Source organism: Neocloeon triangulifer, unplaced genomic scaffold (genome assembly GCF_031216515.1).
Source record: "Neocloeon triangulifer isolate White Clay Creek 2 clone unplaced genomic scaffold, ASM3121651v1 ptg000003l, whole genome shotgun sequence".
NCBI classification, from domain to species: domain Eukaryota; kingdom Metazoa; phylum Arthropoda; class Insecta; order Ephemeroptera; family Baetidae; genus Neocloeon; species Neocloeon triangulifer.
The window spans coordinates 7,459,995-7,480,373 of NW_026775546.1; the positions used below are offsets into that span (position 1 = coordinate 7,459,995).

Sequence of the window (20,379 nt, forward strand, 5' to 3'; positions counted from 1 at the left end):
CAAACTGTTAGAATTAAGTGAATATTTCGTTATAACTTTTGCTACAAAAAAAAAACTCGCAATTTTTTATATTAATTGGCTCATTGTAAATTCTATTTTAATTTCGTTTCTGGTATGTGTTGCAAAAAGTCGCACATGTCTAGGATCTTCTTTTTGATATTTTTTGCCACTTGATGAGGCAACACATATAAGCAAAATAATTACAAACGCGCACTTCTTTGGGCGCCTCTCTAGCCCTTTCGGAATCTTGTGTGCCTCAAAGGAGTGTCGGCCGAGCGGCAAGGTTGGTGTGATCATCACACGCGGGCAGGAATGGTACAGAGGCGGCTGTAAATGCACCATGTGGCGGCGAACATCAAAGAGGCGGACTTGTGTATGATTGTTATTCGTGCTGCATATGTTTAAGTGTAGATTTCCCCGATTTTATACAAGCGGCCGCGGCCAGTCTCTCTCTTATTATAATATGCGATACAGAATAGGAGGGCGATTGAAATTTTGTATTTATTGCAAATAATAAAGAGAGCCGTTTTTAAATAAATTAATCCAATAAAATAAAACACACTCTTGGGGAAAATTGCCCTGAATGACACGCATTAATTTAACTCGCCTCGGTTAGGTAATAATTATTACCCAGAAAACTAGATTATAAAAGGGAAATCGGTGTAATTCCAAGTTCTATTAAACGATAAAGATCTCGATATATAATTCCGGTTTAACGAATGTAATAATTTTTCTAATTACCCGTCCAGATCACAAATGTGTTCTAATTGCAATAATTACAACGGAAAATGGTTTCAAAAATCCCTCACTTGCAATCTGCAAAGTGCCGACCGTAATAATTAATCTGTGCAATTAAATTGCATGAGTTTCATTTGGATTGAAACGCTTAACGAACTCAACAAGAGAAATTAAGAAAAATTTTACTTTCATATATTTAAAAAATTGGGGTTTGAAAATAATTTAAATAAAATCAAATTTAAAGCTTAAATTTCTACTCTGTATATTAATTAATTTTTCACTTAACTAACGCGGACGTGCATCGCTCTGGTAAATTAATACTCTGTTCCGAAGCGCCGAGTTTCGCCGGCAGGCATATCAGATTTTAGATATTCATTAGCATCAAATTGATAATTTATTGAGACACAAGGCTATGCGGTACATGCGCACCACGAAGCATGTTACAAATTAATAATAAATGTGCACAAACCTGTAATTAAAACCTCCAGCTCTCTATCAATCAAGAAAGGGGTCGTGTCATGTAAAGCTAACATTGCGCGGAGAGCAAATCAGGTTTTCGACTGCCAATAATAAAAATGAAAACACGGATGCATAAATTAATTGAGTTTTAATTTAATTTGATCGGTTTGAATTTTCAAACTTTGATGTTTTATTTATTTCAAGCTTAATTTTTTACACATAAAAATCTCCCATAATTATTAATCATGCATTAATTTGCTTATGATTTTTTTTATATCAATTTAGAGAGCACAATGTAATATGAAATATGAAACAACAATTAATTAAAATAATATTTTTCATTAATAATTTAAATTTTATGCGTCCTTTCATCACATCCGTAGTTGTAAACGTCTCATGCAATTTTCAAGTCCCCAATTATCACTCCTGACAAATCTATAGCCACAACAATCAATAATAGAATAGAATAAAAATTCTCGCCAATCATCGTCGTCAACTTCACGCGTGCAGGCTTGCCATTGTTGAAACGCACGCTCAATAATACGATTTCGCCAATTTTTTTCGCTCTCTCGGGAGACACGGAGGAGCGACTGCGCTTCTTCTAGGAATTGGTTAACACTGATTGAAGTGGGTGACTAATTTTTTAATACGCGCGGTCGGTGCGTCCCTTTGAAGCCGCCGAATTATTGCAGGCAGCGCGAACAAGGAAAAAGAATTAAATTAGCACAATTCATGGCCAGCGAAAATGGCATCATGACAATTAATTTGCTCAAATTACGCGTGAATTTTGTTAGAAATTTTATACGGCTCGGGGCAAAAATGGTTAAAAAGAAATACACGATTATTAATATTTACGGATATTTTTAAATACCATCTGTTTGTGCAAGAAATGATATAAATGGTAATTTCATTCGTAGAAAATTATTAAAATGAATGCATTTATTTAATGTAATCATAATTCCTATTAACAGTTAAGTACAAACTACTTGTTCCAATCAGTGAAGAAAATTATCGACTCTCTCGCATTTAATTAAATAACTAACACGTTAGGCAATAAATAACAACATACTTGCCAGAGATGAAAGTGTGCAGTTGAGACTGACTTAACCTTCTCTCCAATCGAATAAAACAATTAATCAATCCATACACCAGCCAGAGTTTATAATACACAGAGAATTATTAGAAACTACATCCGTGATAAATGGCCCTTGTCAACTCTGGTGCATTAATATTGGAATAAAAATCAAAACTCTGCCTTCTCTCTTGGGTGAATTACATACCGTAATTGCGCACTTGCATCACTGCACTTCTCGGTTTTAATGAGAAGGAGGGGAAGGGGAAACGCATTATTATATTTATATGGGTATAAAATAACAAAACGGGCAGCTGTACGCTCATCTCATGTGCTGCACCGCCGGTAATTGTCTAATATGTGACTGCGCGTGCAGTAGTACTTATAAATGAGAGACTTTGCTATGTAATAAAAGCTCAGAGAGTAAATTGAAATACCGCGATTATGTTATTGTAATACCGGAGGGGATTGGATTGTTTGGAACATATCTAGTATATTCCAGACTGCTCATTTTGGACCATATATGTGGATATAGAGGAAAATAATTGCGTATAACTAATTGTAATTATCCAACCAGTAACAAAAACGCTAAAAAAAGCACCACGATACACAATTAACCACTTCTTGACGCAGAACAAAAACAAAGTAAAAAAACGTAGGCAAGCTGCCAATCAGCTGTGAGAAACACACCCACAAACAGCCATATTGATAAGCAATATAGTAAAAACCGGTATAGTCACCAGTGCTGCTAACCCATAAAATGTAGTCTGGAATCACCATATTTATGATTGTCTTGACAGTATTAAACATAAGTTAAATTATTTAATTACATTTAAAATTTTTAAACTTGAAATAAATAATTTAAATTTTTCCGTATTTAAAACTTAATGTGCTTAAAATTTTTTTAATTCTAAAAGCTTGGCTTTTTAATTTTGTGGCATGTCTACTTCATGTAGTGAAGAGAAAAGTAAAAAAGTATACTTTTTTAAACTAAAAATAGTATAAATAATATTTATTGTAATCTTATTCTTCTTTGATACGTTTGCTTTTGCAAGATTAAAAAATGTCATTAATTCTTTTCTTCAAAATCATATTAATCAGCTTTGTTGTATTAGAATACATTGCACAAATGGGCCTAAAGCAATGAAAATTATAATTTGTCTATAGAACATTAATATTCCTTTAATCAACTTAAAAGATTTAAATTTTTGTTATATTATTTAATTGTAAATGGTGTATAAAAGTAAGAACTTTTTTCTGCTGCACTCTCTTCTTGCTGGGAAAATTTAAAAATTGGAACAGTATAAAAATGCTGTAATATTTTTGTGTTTCATTTTTTTTTTTAATTGTGGAACGATCTTTTCACTGGTAAGTATGAATTTAAAATTATTGATCAAAATGCCCATTTTAAAATATTTATAAAAAAAAAATTGTTCACCATTGTATTAAATGATAAATTTTTCCATGATATTTTTGCAGACGGCAGTTCGAGCCACCTAAACCTTTTCAACTCGCGGCAGCAGCCGAAGAAGAAGCGCAAGTCGCGGACGGCGTTCACCAACCACCAGATCTTTGAGCTGGAAAAGCGGTTCCTGTACCAGAAGTACCTGTCGCCGGCCGACCGCGACGAGATTGCGCTGCAACTGGGCCTGAGCAACGCGCAGGTCATCACGTGGTTCCAAAACCGGCGGGCCAAACTGAAGCGCGACCTCGAGGAGCTGAAGAAGGACGTCGAGTCGGCCAAAATCCTCACGGCGCACAAGTCCTTCCTCGAGAACGTCCAAGACCTGGGCCTGCTGAAGAAGAAGGTCGAGGAGTGCAAGAGTGCGGCGGCCGCGGCCGCCGTCATGGCCGCGGCCGTCGCCGCCTCGAACGCCGAGAAGTGAGTCCCGCCGCCGTTCGGAGCCAAATGAATGAAATGCTCTCTCTGTGAATTTAAATTTAGCCGGACTATATATTTTTTGTTGAGTTTTATATTGTTGACTTAAGCGGACGCTCCTGATCAATTTTTAAAGTGCTGCTGTTATAATTTATTTCCTGAGTGAATTTGTCACGCGACTCTGAAGCGAATTTCAAATTTAAAATTGTTCTAAATTTGATTAAAATTGATTTTTTTAATTCAAAAAAGTTCATGGAATAAAAGCACAATCTTCAAAATATAATTTTTAGGAATTATGTGCTTATCTCACCCTCGAAATTTAAAAAAAATCTTTATAAAGAAGAAAAAAATGTGATTTAAAATCGTTATAAGAACTCTAAATGGCTCAGATTTGTATCTGATGAAGGATTTTTTTTTAATTTTTTTTTATGCCAATGTGTTAAGCTTTTCAGCTATTCATTTTTCTTGCAATCCAGTAAAGTTGGGATTCAATTTCAAATTTTTTTAAGTGATTAATTTTTTCAACTGCTATCATTTCTCTAACTTTTCTTTCACTCGGAAACTAATAAATAAAAATCAACTTTTTAGATTTAAGCTTCAGAGTTGTGTTTGATTGAAGAAAAACGTGTGTTTGAGTGAGACTGCTGAAATTTGCACGGGCACAAAATGCATAAATATCCACACTCCACAAGTATATATCTCTCTCTATCTGTCTCTGATTAAGCGCAAAAATGTAAATTATTGAATTATATAAATGTGTGGCCGTCAAATGGAAATGCGATATTACTTTTAAATAGCTAAATCTGCCTGTAGAATATTTATTAAAACATTGGAGACCACCTGAGAATGAGACAAAGTGCATGCGAAAATGAGAAATTGAGCAAAATACACACCACCTCATACTTTATTATTATAAATAAATAGCGCTGAATTTCCTACTATTGAATAAAGATTACTTGAAGCTTACGTCGATGTATGAAAGATAATTTTTTTTCCAATATATTATATCAAGTTAGGATAATGATTGTTGTGAATATAAAATATAAACTCATTGTCTCGCGCCTGAAGCTTTTGTCCGTGTAATTTGTTGTTGTACTCGTAAGATTAATATGAGATTATATAGCAAAAATATGTGTCATCCTTTGAATAAATATAGACGGAGAAAATTATTGCTGAAATTGTATATCGTACCATAGTAAGAAATGAGAAATGCGATATATGAATTGAAAATGTACAGTATATAAATTGAGAAAAATGCGAAATATAGATGTTACACCAAGATATTGGTCTAAAACGACAAAGCTTTGTTTCATTTTTCATTTATCAATAAAACTACCCCAATAGAAATAAATTTAAATTAAGTAAAAAAAAAAAAATGAATGAAGAATAAAATAAGTATTTTTGTTTCTCAAATCGATAAAAATTGTTTGGAAAAAATTATAAAAATAAATAGTTTGAGTGAAATTTACAGTCAAAATTTTTTTAAGCCAACAAAGTGTGTAATTCTTGCATAATAAGGACCAGTCGAACTAATGTAGCTAAAAATCAGAGCAAAAGTAAATGAAATTTCTAAATTAATTGTTTTTCCATATGAATGATGCTCAATTTCTACGCTAACATAATTCAAAAGTTATTATTCTTTTTCATTTATATTTGTCCACATTTTTACAATCATTTATTGATTTGCATCGATAAAACCACTTTTTTAAAGGAATTGTTGCACACAACGGCACCACACTAGAAAGAGTTTTTTTTGTTTTAAGTCTGTTTTAAGTTATAAATTTGAGGATAAATTATAAATTAAAATATTATTAAATTTTTTACCATCATGTAAGCTTTGGCAACTTTAAATATTATTTTGACCTAATATTGTTTTATATTAAATTAAAAGAGCAATAACAATAGCAAGATAAGAAACTGCTATACTGTTATTTTCATTTAGTTTTATTGCTTATGGAGTTTTGCAGCTGTAGGAAAGTGAATAATTATTATTTTTTGTCCCGATAGCCAAAACGCAATATCGAGAGGCTGCTCATGCCAAGTGTAAATAACGCTCTCAATTTAGTTCCGCCCTCTCTCACTCAATTTGCACCGCATTGACATACATATATTGTAATATAATAATTCCTCGTCGCTTCTGAACCAAAAACTGCTGCTCCCCTTTGTCGAACCCCTAAAGCGCTTCATCTTAATCGAGCCGAACACAAAAGCTGCCCGTTCGCGCCTTTGCGTATAATTGATTATCACTCGATACACGCAGATGTTCCTCTAATCCTGCGAACCAGTTCCATCGCCATATTAAAACTAACACTAATGATTCGAAAGAATACTTTAATAACCGAAGCAGGTGCATTTTGTGAATAATAAAAAACCAACCCTCACTCCTTCAATTCACATTTATTATATTTTTTTATATGCAAGCGATGATGGGCTGCCTATCGTGATAATTTAACGCCAAGGTCGAGTTTCATTGCAGTGTGAAAAGGCAGCAACCCTTTTTTTAAATTCATAAAGCTTTTAAGAGGGATAATCTTCATTCGTGTCAAATTTGGAAGAAGAAATTTAAAATCTTTATGCTAAATTATTTAAGCAGCCCGATTTTTAAGTCAATATCAAAAGGAACATTTTTACATTGATTCATTTAAATTATTCTTTTCATTTGAAGGTTTCCTTATGTCAACAAAATATTTATGTGTTTAAATTTAGAGTTCAAAATTTAAACACAATTAGATACCAACAAAATATAATTATCATCCATTGGATTTATAATATTAACTTAATTTTTTTTTTAATTAATTTAATAAATTAGTAAAAAATAAAAAAATAAAAATCTTTTTAAAATAAAATATATTACAAATCATTTTATTTTTAACGTGACATTCTTAAAAATAATTTTTTTTTTGTCACTCTTCTAATTAACAGTAGTCTTGAAGGAATTGGAGTTTTCCTCTTCTGATTTATTTCTAATTGGCCCGCGTGCGTAGATGGAGTTGTCAGACGAGAGTTGCTGCACGCGAAACACCGAAATGTATAATATTCCATGCGCGCGTATTAGTTAGTGTAAAAGGCGGGCGCGTCTCTGATAACAAGCCAAAATCCCTAATCAATTTCATTACGACGCCGCAACCCTTTAATTTGCCAGCCGCCGCGTCGCTTTTTTCTTCTCCGTGCGAGCAACTCACACACGATCCAATATTTTATTCTGAATCTTCTTACTTATTCGAGTCCGATGGAACTCATTAACATTGCAGGAATTTGCATGACGGACGGAATAAAATAAATTACACTTGCGGCTGTTCATTTTAATGCTTTATTATTGATCTTGATAATTTTGATGGGAAAAATTTGCAAATTTCAACTAAATTGAAGACACTTGCTGTGTGTTTTTTTTTAATTTGAGAAAATAAAAAATTATAATATTTTAATTGGTTAATTTCGGACCAGATTCAGTAAATATTCCTTAAAAATTAAAATAATTATTTATTTTTTCATTCCGAGATAAAAAGTTTACGATTTTATAAGACGCATTTTTCTGTAAATAAAATTCGTCCACTAGAATCAATATAATACACGTGGTAAAAAAAAATAAGCTCAAAAACGTCCCTGTTATTCTGATCTTAAAAAAAGAGTAGCACCAAAACGAATTAATTTGCATTCAGCTAGTTCTATTTAATAAGATAAAGCAAAGTTCACTTTACTCTTATGACTCTGGAAGTTAACTTTAAAAACATAAATCAACATTAATGCACCTCCGTTTTTTCAAATTTTTAACTGCACCGGAGTAATTTTGTTTTTGATACTTAGAAAAATAAAAATAAGTAATTTGCAATTGACCTTTTTGACAAACTAGTTTTCTGAGAGCAGTGTCTTCATCACAATGAGTTAGGGGAAATATTTATGCATGTATTATGGTAATTGTGCGGCCGAGTCAGATATTTCTTCTCTTGCTTTAGATATGCCATCAGCTCCGGACTGATTAATTGTAAGAGCTTAAAAAAATACAAAATATAAACCACTGGATGGTGATTTTAAAATTTTATAAATAAAATTAAATAAATTTCTTCTTCGTAAAATATTTTACATTGAGCTTTTCATAATATTTTATATTTTTCAACTGTAACACACATTCTTTTACAATTGTATCATTTGAACTAAAACAATCCGATAATCAGTCTCTTTTTTTAAATATCTCGTTCTCTTGTCCTTTTCTTAAATAGTTCAGTCCGGGCCTGGCTTCACGTTGAAGAGATCGGAGATAAAAGCAGCGGCCGGCGCTCGAGATGAAAGGGACCACCCGTGGATCACTCGCACCAAAACAACATAATTAATAAATATTAAAAAAGCAGGCACCTCGGCCGAAATTAACTTATTAAGATAATTCAGAGAATATCATCACGACTTTTGAGCCGTTTTTCTCCGTGTGCGAGCCCTCAAGAGAGATAAAAACGTCCATTTTTTTTCTTTTAAAGCAGAGAAGCAGTTCATTTTTGAAAATTGTAAAAAGCGATTTGAGTAAAAAAGTGATTGCTTCCTTCCTGGTAAAATGCTTTTAAACTTGTTCGAAAGAAAGATTCGAGGGCGTCTGCTTTCTCTCACCCTCTAATTTATGTCACTCACCACGCCGAAAAGCAAGACCAAAGTCAAGGCCTCCTTTCACTCTGGCCACATAAAATTTCTTTAGAGATTTAACTCATTTGCAACTCAGTGCAGCAGTGTTGATGCTGAGAAATCCAAAATGCAAGGAATGGAAACTGAAATGAAATTCTAAAAATGAAGATAAATAATTATGGCCCTATTCCCATATTAAAACATGGTACCAAAATACAAAGGAAATTTTTTTTAAACTTCAATCAAAATTTGTCTTAAACAAAGTAAAATAATAATAAATTTCAGAATAAATAACTTTTCAAAAAAATGAGATATCTATAATTTTCCAAGCAAGATTATAATAATTGAACTGAATTGAGCGAAATACTCTTTCACTTGTATTCCTAACAAATGAAATTAAAGACTCTAAAAATGTATATTAAAAAGCGTAAATAATTATTAATTACTAATTATAATTCAAGGTATTCATAACAGAAGATGATCTTGACATTTTTTCACAGGACTTTGAATTTTGAATTTATTAATGAACAATTTCGGGATGATTCTAATATCAAAATTTTAACTTCTTAAATAATTCCAATTATCTCTGCATGCAGAAATTTAAATTAAATTCAACAGACAAAACTTTAATTGGAAAAAAAATATTCCTTACAATGTGTTTTTGGATCTCAAGAATTTATAAACAACTTCTTGTACGTTGGTCGTTTCATTACCAAACATCTTATTTTGGGTCCGAGCGCCATAAATAACGTGTCTTAGGTGAATGGTCTTGTCTTCCTGCCGAGTTGTATTATTATTAGAGGCGGCAAACAAAGAATCTCGATTTCAGCTCGACCGACGCAGATACATATCAAATTAAAAAGCAGCGTGTTGATATTGTAATCGGCTAATTGCGAATCGCCGCTCGGCTCGCTCGCTCATACATATAAATATAATCCAGGAGAGAAATTCGACCATAATGATAGCCTTTGACCGACCTCACGCGTGCACTGCAATCGGCCGAATTTCAACTTCCGTCCAAAATGGCCGAGAGGATTTTTGAATAATGGGCTAATTGCGCGCTACTTGTCCCAATGTGGATTTCTTCGAGTGATTTATAAATTTTCACCGAATTTTCTTCGCAACACTGAGCACAGATCTCAATTAGCGGGATAATCACAGCCTTTTAACTGCTGAAACTCGCAAGTAGGAGAGCCGAAATTACATATACAGAGCAAAACTCGATGGGCATATTAATGTGCAATAATACTTGATTTTTTTCTATCAAAAACCTACCTTGGGAGTTGATTTGGTGCCACTTAAGATAGGATGTAATTGCTCAGGATGTAATCATTTTACTCATTGACTTGGAGCAATGATTATTCAAGCAAGGAAATAGGGAAATAAAATAGTTTTTTAATTGGATTTTAAATTAAAATATTAAAATTTAATGATTTTTTTTTAAATCAATGTTTAAAAAATTTTAAAATTTCTTTTCGTGGCCTATTAATTTTATCTAATTAGGATTTTTTTTTCTTATTTTCCAGTCAAATTTTATTTTTAATACTATTTGTAGGCCCACATGAAGCCAAGTTATTTTTGGACTTTTTAAAATTCCTTGTAATTTTCAAAATTTTCAGGTGAAACTTTCATGAGATTATTTTAAGACCATGGAGGACCTGTGAAATTTTAAGTGGGCAACTTAAATTTTGAATTTTTTTTTAAATTACTACACTTGGCAAACTACATTAATAGTATGTTGTAAAAATTTTAGCTTCTCTCCACAACTTCAAATCATACTTAAATTTAGAAAAAATGCTATTTCATTTTCTCCACAATTGAAATGACAATCATTTCAAGCTAAAGTTTTATGAACAGAACATAATCTCTTCACACCTAAGCGTAATTTCCTCATTATCGTCAGCAAAAATTAGGCAAAAAGGCCTTCATTATATAAAAAAGCTCATCAAAAGCCAACAAAAAAGGCGACGTGTTTTAACTAAAAATTGAATGGATTTCGTGTCTAAATGACAGCTTCTTTCTTCTTTCTCTGCTGACGATCATAGCACCTCTTCTAATGATGTTCACATAATAATTTTGCGGTTTCATGCTGCCTGCGTATTCATCCGGGGGGTCATCGTGTGAACTTCTCTCTGTAAAGCTGGTGAGCATCTCATTATTATTAAGAGGTAGATGCCATGCCACACACTCTCTCAAACTTTGATAGACTAGTGTATTTTCGCTGTCACTGACCAAGCATGGGAATAAGTTACTTTATTATGAGCGCCTATTTTTCTTATCTAATGACTTTGTCAAAAGGAGTTCCCACGAGAGAGAAATATATCTCTTTAGTACCTAACTAGATATTAATGCATCTGGTTGCTGCCAACTTTTATTTTTCAGCTAAAAATTACGGAAGCACTATCAAAATAAAAAAAGAGCAATTATAAACTGGTAAATCCAAATTGTACTTCATAAATTTAATTTTTATTCAGTGAAATAAAGATAACTGTTTTTCAATTCAAACCAACTCTTTACAAATATTTCTAGTGCAAAAATTTAATTTTTTTTCGATTTCAGTTTATAATTATGATTTTAAAAGAAGTTAAATTTTGATTGCAGTTAAAGCTATTTTTTTTATTATCACACAATTATTGTTCTAAAGACAAAAAATAAACCTTATGTGTTTTTGTGGGACTTTTGATACCAATATATGAATTTTAAAATTGATTAATGGGGTTAATTTTGTGTTAATTTAAGCTGTTAATAACCTCAACAAATCTAAGTTAAATTGAGTACGCACATTTCTTCAGCATAGTTTTTCATTTGTACGACACGTGTATTTTTGTTCAAAGTATAAGAAAAAAATTATTAGAAAGCGAAATGATATTCTTTTGAAATTCTACCCAGACTCACGAGAATCCAAGATTATTGCAGGCGGCTACCGCGGACGCAACAATCAAAGGGGTAATCAAGACATTTTTCAATTATAATTTTTCCATTGTATTCAAGCCTTTCCATCAAAGACCGCCGCCTGCGTTTCGTTTTTTATCCATGTAGTTTGGAGTGAATGCTTGTGTGTGTTTGTGTGTGGCGTTTCTTGGGAGGTATAACAGCATCAAACATTTTTGTTGCTTCTCGTCCAAAACGCACGTTCATCATCGCGCCTTGAGGCTTCGACTCTCTCGCCTCTCGGATTTTGGATGATTACGCTGATGAAAATGTTACCTAAATTAGGCCGAGGCGGAGCTGCTTTTCCACATTTTTTATTTCAAGAGAGCGACGTGTGTGTTTTCGTGTTAACGCCTCTCTCAGCTCGTCCTCTTTAAGGCTAATTGTGGGCTGATTTTTTAACAGAATTTCGGTAGAATAAAAGTATGGGAGATGCGGTTGATAGAATTATTTATTCTATTGTTTCAGCATTGGTGCCTTGCTTTGGCACGGGATTGGAAAATTTTAGTGTGGTTTGAGAGATTTGCAATCTATTTATTAATCCTGATTAGATGTGTGCTCAGTTGAATTAGTATTAAATTGTGGTTTCAAGGCGTTGTATGTTTTACTCATGGAATAATTCAAGCTTACATTGCTCCCACAGCATTTTACATTAAATAACATTAAAAAATTTATCAGATTTTACTTTCGGCCACTGCAAGAGCCTAAAAATACATATCTTAAGTTACTAATTGTAAGATACAAATATAAAATTTAATGAAAATTAATTTGCTTCACGTGATGCACCATTCTGAATAAATTTGGAGTCTTTAAATTACAATACAACGTGCGCGATGTGGTTTAAATTTTATTAAAATTTTTTTTATGGAAAGTAAAAGTAATTAAAAAAAAATAAGATCTAATTTTCATCAAGCATATTGAACTATTTGAATGTTCAATATTTTTGCAAAATTTTGCTCCTTGTAAAAATGTAAATTCATAGCAAAACATTTTCTGCTTAACCTTAAAATTTGTGATTGATATTGCCTGTACCTAAATTAAGCATAATATAATTTTGAGAGAATCTAGAAGGTAATTAACCTCTTTCATGAAATCCCGGTGATTGATTTTTCTCCCAAGATCTCTCACCTGCACACGGTTTCTTTGAGAAATAAATTAACGTTGGAGATCTTCATTATTTTCGCAAATGAAGGCAATAAAACCCACGTATTAAGCTGCAGCGGCCATTTTTCACACCCGTTCGTATCAAGGCTGATTACGCTCATTAAAGAGCACACATCTCTCTTTCTCATCTCTCACGTGTGCAATATAACCCTCGATAGCATCTAACAAAGATGAAATCGGTGCGTCGGTTGATGGATTCTCCCTTTTTTTCTTAATTTTTGGGCGGACGTGAATATTAACCAAAATACAACGCACATTGTATTATCATTTTATAGCGCAGGTATGTATACGTCTTAATTACGAGAGCGCCCGTATCAGAGCTTAATTAGGTAATTTGTTAGCTTTTTTCTCGTGCGGTGCAGATCCATCACTGTCTGGTTTCTTCTTTGTTTTTCTTTTCTCTCGCTCGCTCGCTGGCAAAACAACATTAACCCTTCGCGCTAATTTTGAAATATTGTTTTATTACACCTCATAAATTTCGCCGCCCTTTGAGTTAGTATGGTAATTTATATTTTTCGGCTTTGTTTATGTTTGTCTTTTTTGTTCCGCGTCTCACGTGCGCCGAATTTAATGAAATGCACCCTTTTTTGTTATAGAAAAAAGCAGCTGGATGCGATTATTCATGTTCTTATTTTGTATTCGGCAAAACAAACACACATTTTCCATTTGATGACGTTATTAAAGAAAGACGGAAATAATCAAGCTCATAAAAAATATAATATATAATAGGTGAAAATATGCAAGCTATTTTTATAGTTCAAGAAATTTTAAAAACATTTATGAGCTCTGATAGATTAAATTATATTTACCTAATTTTCCCTTTTAATCACATATAAAATTTTTTATTTAAAACATTTTGTTAATTTTTGGGACTTTTTATATATTTAATGCTTTTATTTTTAAATTATTGCGTTTTTAATATTCATAAACAATTTGTTTGACGTTTTGTTTCATATTTATATGTACTGTGTCGCACAATGCAATATCATGAATTCTACATAATTTAATTAAAATTAAATATGCTTTGTCCATTTTTGTTGAAGATAGCAAATTAATTTGTGATAATTATTTGTAAAATTTAATAAATAACTTTGAAGCTCTTTATGAATAATGAATATCAATCAGGTTAATACACCTCCAAATTTTTAAAGATAAAAAGAGTACTTTTATTACTGAAATTCTGTCTTTTGTAAAAATAATCAGTTTTATTTCATCAAGTTTTTTGGTTGCATTTTGAAGATTTTCCTATAAAAATGCTGGGACCGTATTATTGATTGATTTAGAAATTTACTTCCGCAATATGAGAAATTCTGCGTGGAACGAGAACAATCTCAACCCACGCTCTCTCACTGCAGATGAAATTCGAGTTAAATTCTTAATAAAATAGCGCCGGGGATGAGCGTCTCGGATTCTCTCATTAAAATAAATTGCAGATGTGCGGTCGGTGAGCGCCTTTACGCGAATGAGAGAATTTCAAATGAGCCTCTCTCGCAGGGTGCAGCTCTCGGCTTGCTGGGGTATTAAATTCTCCGCCGCTGCCTCTTTTCGCGCATCACCGGCTTTCGTGCCGCGCGCGCGACGCCGAATTTCCCACCGCTCGGAGATAATTTGCAGCACGCCCTTATTATAATCCCGAGCTCATTTTCTTAATTTGAAAACGGCACCGGTGAACGCGATAAGTATGCACAGATCTCATTACTTTTACATTATTTAAAAAAAGGAAAGAAAAATCATATATATTTTCCCATTTTTTTAAAGAAGATTTCTTAAAATTTGCATATTTCCATATCCGCAATATTTTATTTCTAATAATATTTCCAAATGAATGGCTTTTTGAAGTAAAATATCGTGAATAAAATTGAAAATTTTAAATCATTGATGACAAAATAAATATTCTCTATAAAATTGATCGATTATTTCATTTCAAATTTGATCAAGTGATCAATAAAACTAGTTAGATTTAAATTTTAAATATCATTAAATTAAGGTATTTTCTTGGGTGTCAACGGATGCTATTCTCCGCTCACTTTTTCTACTCTCGTTCCAGAAGACAAACAGGCAAGCCAATTATTTATTTCCAGGTGATTAGAGCCGAGAAAGGAGTAGCACGTCATGAATAGTATGACATGATCTCGGGACGCAGCGAGAAATGCGCAATGCATGAAAGGTCACGACTCTCTGGCTGAAAGAGTTTGTTCCGCTGAATGACCAGCGAATCCACGCATCTCCAACTCAGGCAGACGTGCTGCACCTGACGATCAGAAATATAAAAAACGCAAACGATCGGAAACTCTATAATAAGTATTTATAAACGTGAGATTGTACAACACTTTTTCTCGGTAGCACCTGCGTATTAAACGAAAAATTGAAATACATACAAGATAATATTTTAAATAAGATTAATTAAATAAATACAATTAATATTAGTTTGCCATTGTACAATTCCATACTTTGTGATGAAAATTATGGGAAAAATGCACGGTATAATATTCAGACATTAAAGCTCCTTTAAATTGATTAATATATTAAAAATGATAAAATATTGTTGTTTGATGGTGCTCTCATACGACAGGGGCTAAGAATTTGTTGAAATTTTTCATTTTTCTTATAAATTTTCTGCATTCATGACGCATGTAAATTAAATAATTAATTAAAAACTTTTTTGTTTAATAATTTTCACTTCGGTGCGTGAATGAAAATTCGAAATTGCTTTGGTTGTAACATGTACAACCCTTAAAAATTTAAAAAATAACATCACCCCATTCATAAATTTAAAAAATAACCCTTTTTCTGACAAAAAAAATCCTGTGGATCTTGGATCTATTAATTAAAGGCGTCAAAGTGCCTTGAGACTCGGACAACGATATTCCGCGCACAACAAATTTCCTCTCTCGTTATTTCATTAGGGGCAGCACCGCACAGGTGAACGGCGGGTCTGCCGCGGTGCCCCTCTCGCGCTCCCCCTCCCCTCCCGCGAGCTGCCGGTGCTGCCTGCCTTTCGGTGTAATTACCTGCCATAAAAGGCAGCACAAAGGGAGCCGCCTGTGTGAAGAGCGCCGACCATTACCCCACTGCCACCTAGTGATATTTAATTTCACCTCTTCTCTCGCGATCGCAGAGAGACAGAAAGAAAAAGCGCTGCACAAGAATGAGCACCGATTGCGCCGCTTTTGTCCGAAATTGGATCCGGCTCGCAGCCAAACAAATTTAATATGCGCGAATACTTGACTGCAAATTAGCATTGGCAGAGGAAAAGAGACAAATTCGGCTGCTCGACCACCCACAATATGATTAATCTAAATAAAAAAAAATGCAAAAATTTATAAAAATATTATTTAATGAAAATTTAAAATACACTAAATTAATTTGAAATTTAAATTTTTAAAATAGCAATTTATTATAACAATCACAATGACCCATAAATTTAGGAGATATCGAATTATTTGTGAACTAGAGACACAGCAAACTAAATGTGATGAAAATAAAATAAATATAAATAATTATGAGTATCTCAAATTTTCCTAATTTGAAACGTAGAAAAATTTGAATTGCTTAAAAAAATTAAAATTGAAACTTAATTAATTCTAAAGTTTTAATTTATTTTAATAATTCAAATATTTTTAAATTTATAATATAATTATTAAACTAAATGAAATAAAAAAAGTAAATAATATTGGTTTATAAATATATTAATTATAACTTTAAATTTTTCAAGAGCCTCTTAATGGATTCCAATTTCGGGGAAGAATTTATTAAAACTAAAAATAATTTTTTTTTAACAAAATTATTTACTCAAAACTCAATTTAAGTATTAAAAAAAATCCCCCTGCAATTTTCCAATTAAATTTTGTTTTGTTTGAAATCATATCATTGCGATGCCAATTTATCTTCCTCCTCTCGTTCTCTCTCTTGCCGCTCTCTAACTTTTTCAATTTGTCTGCCGGCCTCGGTCTGTGTCAGGAAATTTGCAGAAAAACGCCGCCCGTTTGTTATATTATTTGATTGCTTTTGTGCCGCAAAAGAAGCAGGCGCACAACAATAATGGGATCTCTCTCTGGCTGCACGGCAGAATCTGCTGACTTTTTTATAAATGAGCGCGCGGATAACAATCGGCGCAGCTATCATCACTCATTCTTCTCTTTAAAGAGAGACGCCGCCGCCGCCGACTTTTCACGCCTTCGATTCTTTATTGCCGGGGTAGTTCTTTCTTACATTTTTCCCATTATTTCCGAACGACGCCGGCCTGCGCATGAAAAAGAGAGCAAAAAACACACGTTGACTAAAAACTACATCAAACAAAAACGCGCAGACCTTTTTCAAAAAAAAAAAGATTAATGGGGAACTTTTCCGTTCATGCTTTTACAGGTGAATGGGAAGATTGGAGGGCGAGATTTTTTAATCGATGGCTAAGCAGATTTTGACACGTTCTCACATGCTAACAATGCTAGAAAATCTTATTAAGTTTTTACAAGTAAAAATTGTGTTAGTTTGGCTCAAATTTTTTTACTGTTATTTTATATAATGCCTTTATAATTTTACTCCATAACCTGTAATTTCTACTCAGAGAGCATTGTTTGCTTAGGCGAAAGATAGTAAATTGATGTTCCAGGTGTTTCTTCTCGTCCTTTTTTTCTCCAATCCACAAGAAATGACAAAAAAAATGAACAAAATAAGAGCATTGTTTTCAAATGCGTTATTTTTCAGTAAATGGGGCCTAAAAAGAGTAAAAAGAAGAGCACAGAAATTGAATTAAATTGTTGAGCTGTTGGCCGAAATTCAGTTTAATAAATATTATAAAAAAAATATTTTCAATCACAACTCCTTTATAATATGAAAGAGCCTGTTTGGAATAATCATATGAGACTTTTTAAAAACATTATTTTTAACTCTTCACATAATAAATATCTATTGCAGGTATTGCAGACTTTCAATTTTCACTATTTTTAATGTTTGGCAAGTAAAAACTATACATTAGATTATTAAATTATTTTTTAAAGAAATTTTTTCCTCAGTGAAATTGAAGTCATTGAATATAAATCCATGAACAGAGTTAAGACTAAAGAATTTTTAAAAATCATAAATTTTCAATTAAATAAATAAATAGTAAATGACTCTTTAGAATAGTCTATTTTGACCAATTTTAGTAAAAACTAATTTACCCAGGACTTTCTCAACTAATTTTTCCATCGCCTTTTAAGAAAAAACTTTCTATACTACTTTATCAGAATTGTTTACATTTTCAATTCAAATTGTATCATATTTGAGCTGCAAAAGCTGTTTTTAGATACAATTTTGTATAAAATTCTCAACAAATCGCTGATTAATTGTAAAAGAGTCTGGTCAGAGATCTTTTTGTTGTGCGAGACGGACGAATTTCTTATTATTGGCTGGTTGAGTGTGTGTTGCCGCCACATTCATTTACGCTTAGCCGAAGAAGCTCATTGTTAGCCGAGGCGCGCACTGCTCATGTCAAATGATCATTAGCGATGAGGCCGCCGCTTTTTTTGATCGGCTCGACTCCTTTGTCGGGCTGCACCCGAGCATTAAACGCGCAGGCGAGTCTATCAAAAAATAATTTGCTTTCGTCAACACGCCGCGCCGGAAAGCTGCAGTTTTTGTGGAGAGGAAATCAAAAGAGAGATCCTCTCCGATCGCCCTTTAATTAGATATAAATAAAAATTTAGTGAAAAAAAAGAACAAGCGTTTCGTGCGAGACGCAGAGCTTGTTAGCGCGGCGAACTTCACAGAATCGGTATGAATGGTTTACAAACTGCTATAATATGTTAGTGAAAGACACAAGAGACGGACGTTTGAAGGAATTTATATGATTTTGAAAAGTTTTATTGCTTTTATTGCCTTTTTCTCGCTCTTGTGCCGATGGTTATTAAAATATGTATATTTTATGTCAATAACGTGGTGTTAGATTTCCGTTCCACCTAATTAAAAAATATAAAAATATCATCACATAATAACGGGCATGCTTGAAACTACCGTTTAAGAATTAATAAACAGAATAAATATTCTTTATTATAGTGAAGCAAATTTTATTTTTAGTTTTCGCTGCAATTTTTACTTATTAAAAATAATAAATAATTGAAATATCTTATTAATGTGAGTATGTATGAGACTAAACTGAACACTGCTAAAATCGATTAAAGAATAAAATGATAAAAATTTCCAATTTATTAATATTTCATGCAAATTCATTTCAATTTCTTTCACCCATTTATATTTGAATTACTACAGCGACAATTCATATTCATAAAGTAGCAAAACAGCCCATTATCAGGGAAAAAATTGATTTCAAAGAGTATCACCGGCCAGTTTTAAAATCTAGAGTCGGAAATTTTTATTAAATATAAAATTTTTATTTCCAAAAGTCTGCTTTAAAAGCACTTTAAATCATTTCAGTTATCCAGTTAGATTAGAAATATTATTTGAAATTTTTATTGTCTCGATTTTTTTCATTTTAAATTACAAACAATTTTTTACAATAATTTCTCTCCCAAATTTTGCTAATAATTCAAATAAAGAAGAATGATGCCGTGCTAGAGAATTAAATAATCTTGTTGACGAATTATCTTATTATATAATATGCACACACACACACACCGAAAAATAACCCTTTGAGTTTTTCCGCCTTGGGCCTCGGGGCTTCACTTGCCTAGGCGGGAGATTTTCAGCGAGAATGACTTTTTAACAAGGCCCGATCATAATAACAATAATAAAAGTTTTAATTGACGTCTCGACCTAGACCGAAAAAGAGAGAGAACAAAACACTGGAAGAGCCGTATACGCTTTTATATCAAACTTCCAACGAGCCGCCCGCCCCATATAATCATAACCGGAGCTCCTTTACATTTCAAAAATTATAATCCGCCGCGGAAAAAGGCTCAGACAATGAGACACGCATTCCATTTCGAATTCTAAAACCAGAGAAGGAGGAAAATGTCAAAAAAAATTGTTACTTTATAATTATTTTTAAAGCATTATTTACTTCATGTTTTAAATAACATTTTTAGAAAAAATTGTTGAAAAATAATTTACAAGTAATTTTTAAATTTTTATACATTTTTAAATTATTTAGGTTTTAAATATTTATATAAAAATAAAAACCTTGCTCTCAATACAGTTGAATATAGATATTCATATATTATCTTTGCTTTGAATTTTTTATATTAAAAGTCTAAAAATTATAGATCAATTAATAAGAATATTTAAAAAATATTTCTTTTCTATGTTTGCTTGTCTTGAATATTTTTTGCCATGTTGAATAAATGATTATTATGCATTAAAAATAAAAATAAGGTAAACTTAATAATTAAACAAAAAGTTTCCCTTTATGCTAATATGATAAACGAGATTTTGGGCTCCTATTTACGTCATCCGATTTCCACTCTCTAAAATTAAGCTGCTGGAATGCTAACCGACCAATCATCAACAAATCCATTTCCAGCTAATCCGGCACAAACGGACAGAAATTATCCCCGAGAAGTGGGAAAATTAATGCGTTTATACACGCGGCTGT

General features: G+C 32.4%; 3 protein-coding genes across 3 annotated transcripts in view; all 3 read left to right on the forward strand.

Annotated features, from left to right (window-relative positions):
* The window catches only part of LOC132205729 (hematopoietically-expressed homeobox protein HHEX-like), a 32,091-nt gene extending 27,936 nt beyond the window's left edge, over positions 1–4,155 (forward strand). The window contains exon 2 of the mRNA XM_059634986.1: positions 3,749–4,155. Within this exon, the coding sequence (XP_059490969.1) occupies positions 3,749–4,155 (407 nt within the window). The remainder of the gene's footprint in view (positions 1–3,748) is intronic.
* LOC132205846 (hematopoietically-expressed homeobox protein HHEX-like) overlaps positions 1–5,428 on the forward strand; it is a 33,480-nt gene extending 28,052 nt beyond the window's left edge. The window contains exon 2 of the mRNA XM_059635171.1: positions 3,749–5,428. Within this exon, the coding sequence (XP_059491154.1) occupies positions 3,749–4,155 (407 nt within the window). The 3' untranslated portion in view covers positions 4,156–5,428. The remainder of the gene's footprint in view (positions 1–3,748) is intronic.
* Positions 1–20,379, forward strand: part of LOC132205848 (homeobox protein Nkx-3.2-like) — a 182,434-nt gene that overhangs the window by 133,640 nt on the left and 28,415 nt on the right. The gene's annotated exons all lie outside the window — the stretch shown is intronic.